Genomic DNA, 6,213 nt, shown 5'->3' on the forward strand with positions numbered 1-6,213 from the left:
ATAATCTTGATGATTTGTTGCATTCTCTTTGCTCATGGATTTTTCATATGGATATTTTTACATCATTTCTTCTCAGGCCAGGTTGCAGTATGCTGGAAATCTGGGACTTGGAAGATCCTTCTAATGCAGCCAGCCCCTCCCTGTGCAGCAGCCTGCTCCAGGACGAAAGGCCATACTTCACCACCATGTTTTATAATGCCATGTATAGAGTTTTGAAGGTTAATCGGGAAGTAGACTATATCAAAGTCTTGTGATTCAAAGAAGGTGGTGCAAAGAAAGCATCAAGTATACATACAACATTCATTATAATCACAAGCTTTAATAGGAGATGTTTAAAATAATGAAACACTAAGTATGCTTAGTTTTTCTGATCACAACCAACAAATTAATTGTTCTCCATTGAATGTCAGTCTTATTAAGCTAATCACATGGGTTGTTTTACTAGTGCTCAGGAAAGATCTTTTATAATTTCTAATAAGTTCTTGAAAATCACTTTGAATTAAAGTATTTTTTAAAACAGCTTGTTTTATAATGTTTTGAGTCTCTAGAAATTTACTTACCCAACCAGTTAAGTATTTTCTCCTGATTAGTTCTCAGCCTAAGTTCAACAGATACTAACCTCTAGAATCTAGGGGGTTTTCTCTTAACATGCAGGTACAATGAAAATTGTTACAGCATACAACCAGATTTGGTGCTTAAACATAATAAGAAAGGAACTTCCACTTAGATTTTTCAAATGAAATTACCAGATGTTAAATTTTGAATGAAGCAACTGTCTTTCCCTCTTAATGGCCGGTTGGTCTTAATGACCTTTTGGACAGAGCCACCATCTTTTGTAATACACATCTATAAGTCTTTATGTTTCATTTTAGATGAGGTCATGATTTATAAACACTTTCGCCTAATAAAACCTACCCAACAATAATGCTTTGAAAAATGGTGAGTAGTTGTCGTAAAGATGTAGTAGCCAAATACGAGTTGCACTTACTCTTTTACTCTGCTTAGTAAATACAAAATTTGCTGAATCTGTAGTTTTTTAATGTGCATCTAATCTGAGTTAGTCATCTTCAAGCTTTTATACATATACTTCCTTTATATTCTTCACTTTCTATACTAAGGATAACAAAATGCTTTAATTCCACTTACAGTAGACAGGCAATCATATACCTCAAAAACCCAGTAAAGTTTTTTTTCAGACTTCATAGTTGTAGGAGGCTGGGGATTTAGCTCAATGGCCTAAGTGCCTGCCTGGCAAGCATGAGGTCATGAGTTTGATCCCCAGAACCACCAAAAAAAAAAAAAAACACTTTATAGTTGTGAAATATTTTAATATAGAATAAAAAACAGCTATGAAATACATTTTATTTTAGCATTTTCAAATACTTTGTTTTGCTGTAAGTGTGAAGCAGAGAAAAACAACACCTAACATTCATAAAATTAGAGAAACATTTTTGCGTGATGTTCTCATACAGAATATTTTAAGAAGTTGGCAGAATTCAACAACAAAAAAGGAATGAGCTGTATATCTAATAAACTGTTCCATATACATATAATGGTGTCGTAAGGATATTTATTATTTTTCTGTATTATGTAGTTGCTCTGAAAGGTCCTTTATGTTTTCTTTTTCAACTTTCACAAGCACACATTTTGAAATCAACCTCTGATACAAAAGGGAAAATCATAGGCCGCTGGACATTTTACCCAGATTAACATTGGCAGTGATCTCTGTTACCAGTTTAAGAGAGTTCTGCACCATCTGTCTGGAAGGCAGGACTGTGTTGGAAGTAGTTTGAGTGTAACGAGATACAGCAGGCCTGCATCCTGGCTCTTCGGATTAGTTGCATCTCCTGCCATCCGTTCACATGGTATTTATTCACTATTTACTGTATGCCATGGGCTGCACTAAGCTCTTAGTCATGGTAGTCACTCCAAGAGCTTCAGTTTCTCAGAACTCGTGCTGTGTACCTGTCAAAGTCATTATGCAGATCAGTGAAATACCTTGTCCAAGTGCTTGGCATGTATAGACCGAGCAAGTATTACTTCCTTCTCCTCCCTGACCCACTAAATAATCATTGCAGTAATATTGGATTACAGTCAGATCATCTCAGGATTCCAAGTAGAGCTAGCATTATTTGGTGTCAGTGCTGCACTTCAGTTCATATATATATATAAATTATTAGTTTGTTGTCTGCATATTTTTATTCTTTTGAAATATGGAGACTGGGCGTGAATGTGTGGGTTGTGTGATTGGGCCATTTCCCCATGCAAGGGAATGTTCTGCGTTAGATTCTTGCATTCCTGTACTTGTACACTTATCTGAAAGTGTGGCTAGGAGTGAGCTGCACACAGCCCAGTGCCGCCCCTCATCCCACTGCCAGGAGTTTACAGCACCTCAACAAGGAACTGTTTCTAATTTTAATTCTAAGTTTAAAATTATGTATTTATACTATACTGTCTGTTATACAAGCAGTATGAACTTGTCATTGAAAGTTATGAGAAAGTTGAAAGAAGACTGTTAACATGATTTTCTTTCAATCTTTTAACTGTACATCATTTGGTTTTCTTTCTTTTTGTATATCTTCAACCTTTTTTATTTTCATTTTGAAGCAAGGTCTTGCCAAGTTGCTAAATTGCATAGAATAGTTGAAAAATGGAAATACCTCAAAAAATGATTAAGATACCCCACACACACTCACAGACACCACACAGGGGTGATAACACCAGAGCTGTGACCTCCTAGGAAGATAGTGTCTTCTCAGATCCTTCAAACGGACTGCCTGAGGCTCCTCTAGCAGATACCTCACTCTCTGGAAGCAGATCCTTGGGGTTTTCTGCATTTCTCCCTTTGCATCAGATTTTCTTGGAAGCAGATCCTGCAGCATGAATATTCTTCACTGATGAACGCCTTTGGGTGTTGGAGTCTGTGTTTTCACACTTTTTAAGCAACTTGTTGAGATCTGCAGTAGCTTCTGCTAAACCCTTCACTGTGAATTTTATTGGGGGTTCTTTTTCTTCTTCGGTTTACTTTTCTTGTTCCTTTTGTTCAGCCATGCATTCCTGGTCCAGTCCAACAACAACTCATTAGCTCTTCAGGACTCGTTCCAGGAACTCCTCTGTGGTGGCCTTATCCCCAGCCAGGTTAAGATGTGTCAGTCACAGCCACAGCCTTGTTGATTTCTGCAGCCTCCTCCTCCTCGGCAAATCCCTTAAAGTCATCTGTGAACCTCTGGAGTGTGTTCTTCCAGATGCCATTTTTATGCTCCTAAGTGAGATCACCTCAGACCCAAGCAAGATCTTGGATGCAGTCCTACACACTAATTCTTCCAGACTGCATCTGTGTCTTCTTATTGTCCTTGCTGGTTGCAGCACTGGCTTGAGCAGGAATCCTCCTCTGGCGGCAGACCTCAGAAGCTTCTATAGTACTATAATCCATCAGCTGGGTCAAAAAGACAGTTTAATATTGAAGATCATTATCAACAAGATCTGGAAAGGTATTTTATTCTCCATGCAGCAATTCTCTGCTTTGCTGGCTAAGCAGTTCAGCAGGGCATCTTAGAGAAAAGTATGGTGGCCCCTGACTCCTTGCTGCTCCTATAGGACCCTAGCAGTGTGTGCTTGTTGACAGACACGATAGCTCTGGGGTCCTCACAATGCTGGATTACAAAAGGCTTCAAAGCACAGCCTGCAGCATTGCTCCAGCAAGGCCGTCATCCTGTCATTGAAAGTCCTGAAACCTGTATCTGACTCAGCCTCCTGGTAGATGAAAGCCCTTTCAGGAATCCCTTTCTCCTACAGAAGTACTCATCCACATGAAAGCTCAGCTCTGGCTGCAAGTTTCCTCCACCATCCACTTACCTAGACTTTCTGAAAATTCTTCAGCTGTCTTCATATCAGCCCTCAGTGAGTCACCACTGACTTTCATATTATGTAATGAAACATAATGGAGGAGAAGGATGCTGGAGAAAGCGCATTGTTTTACAGGAATACTTCTTTATATAAGTAAAAGGAGTACATCTAACAAAAAGTATAGTACAGTAAATAAGCAGTACTAGCCATTCATTGTTGCCATGTATCATCTACTAGACCTAATTATATGTGATCTTTTAAGTGGATAGCACTGTAGATTTGTTGACACGAAAGCATCCCTGTGAACTTATATGCTGCAGTATCACGGCAGGTCCAGTGTCAGCAGGTGGCAAGGGATTTTGCAGCTCCGTTAGACACACTGTGTGTAAAACTGTAATGCATGTTGTAAAGATTTTTTTAACTTTAAAATTATTTCCATGTGATATTCTCTACAGTTCAATTTCAGTGAAAGATTGTGAACAACCTAAAAACTTTTAGGGCAGTCAACCTTAAATTACCTTTGCAGAAAGTTTGAGTTCATCACCAAAAGTTAGTGTGTGTGTGTGCATGTGCATATGAGAGAGAGAGCTCATTTCACAGCACTCATTCTTGTTGGTTAACCATAGTAAAACAGTCTTTGCCAATTTGTGAGGCCCACTATGACCCCCTAATTTTATGTCCAGTGAAAACTCAGCATTTTCTTATTCTTTAGATAGTGTTCCTTAGTCACTTTTCTCATTGCTAGAACAAAACACCTAATAGCCATGGCATAAAGGAGGAGACGTTTATTTTGACTCCGGTTGAGAAGTTTTAGGGTGGCTCAGGAGGCTCAAACACAGAAGCAGCTGGCAGAGAGTCCTGGGTGGAGAAGAGCTGCTTCTTAGGCCTCGGAGATCTGAGATCAGGAAGCAGAGAGAGGAGCAGCACCCTCCCAGGCCACACCCCCTGGGCACACCTCTTCCAGGCAGGGCCCACCCAACAGCTAGGAACTCATCAGTGGACACTTGCACTAGTGAGTACAGTACTCTCAAGATCCAGCCTTCTTCCAACACATGAGACTCTGGGGAAATATAGATCTAAACCGTAACAGAAAGGGAGAGCTTCTGTGGAGCTCTGTATGTGATCGTAGTCTTTGATAAACCCATAGATTCTCCTCAAAATAGATAGGGGCACAGGGTTAGAAAAAAACATTATTCTCTCTTGGTTAAATTTTTTTAACCATGAGAAATGTGACAAAACATTTTTGGAATGTAAAAGCAGGTGTATCATTTCATATACAAAACCCAGGTTAAGATGGACAGTTGAGAATTTAAATGAGAAAGGTAGAACTTTGAAAGTTTTAGATGACAATAGGGTGATACAAAGAAAAATTTACAAGCCAGACAATAATAATTGGTGAGAATGGAACAATAAAGATTCTCTTGAAATTACAGTGGGGGTTGGTACACCCATGGTGGAAGATGACCTGTTACATAAGACATATCAAGGCCTACAGCCCTGCAACACGCAATCCCGCCCCACAGAGACGTTTCTGGGTGTCTGTCCCCAACAGTGTTCATGGGTGCAGCATTCATACCTGGAAGTAAAGCTGAAAACAACCCAAAAGGCTACCCACAAAATGAATAAAGTATTTCCATGCAACGAAACACTGTTCAGGAGTTCCAAGTGATCTGTATTCATAAGCATCAATAGGAATGAAACTCAAATACAGGTTAAGAATAAAAAATTAAGTCATCAAATGGAACGTATGTGTACATAAACACATAGCCCTCACAGATAGCTAAAAGAAGTCAAAGCAGTATTATTCAGAGGAAAGGCATGAACGCATAGACACACTGGACAAGACCCTTGAACCTGATCACTTCCAGGAGGAAAAGCAGGCAGGTAGGGGTACTGGGTGCCTCAGTGTTACTTTCTGCCTCCTAACTAGGTGCAAGGTACATAAGTATTCATTTTACATTTCCCTGAAACTTGCAGAATATACTTTCTAAACAACGTGAGTTTTAAACATTTATAAAATGCATCAGCCTTGCCCCTATCCCAGTTGGTCTGTCCTTTTGAGCACTTTCTTTCCCTTTCATTATTATAATATCTATTGTATATTTTGGATATTATTACTCTTCCAGATTTTTTTCATTCTAGGGAGACCATACAATATTTACAAATATGAGTTTGATTAAAGGAAAAGATTATATGTATGTTGGTAAACATATAAATGTATGTATGTATATGAATGCTAGATAGATTACTGCTAATCTCTGTTCATCAAACAACAGTTTGTGGTATCATTGTTTGATTGATCACTTTCGTGCCTAGATTTTATAAGTGAACAACTACTTCTAAGATAAAAATATGCAGCATGTTAAT

At 38.8% G+C, this 6,213-nt stretch overlaps 1 protein-coding gene across 6 annotated transcripts in view; it reads left to right on the plus strand.

Moving 5' to 3' along the window:
• The window catches only part of LOC100712828 (probable C-mannosyltransferase DPY19L2), an 85,614-nt gene extending 85,095 nt beyond the window's left edge, over positions 1-519 (plus strand). For all 6 annotated transcript variants that reach the window (XM_063233973.1, XM_063233976.1, XM_063233974.1 and 3 more), the window contains one exon: positions 77-519. In XM_063233973.1, the coding sequence (XP_063090043.1) occupies positions 77-254 (178 nt within the window). In that variant the 3' untranslated portion in view covers positions 255-519. The remainder of the gene's footprint in view (positions 1-76) is intronic.
• The last annotated feature ends 5,694 nt before the right edge of the window (positions 520-6,213 follow it).

Source organism: Cavia porcellus, unplaced genomic scaffold (genome assembly GCF_034190915.1).
Source record: "Cavia porcellus strain 051 isolate PalLab524CR breed Dunkin Hartley unplaced genomic scaffold, mCavPor4.1 scaffold_23, whole genome shotgun sequence".
Lineage (NCBI taxonomy): Eukaryota > Metazoa > Chordata > Mammalia > Rodentia > Caviidae > Cavia > Cavia porcellus.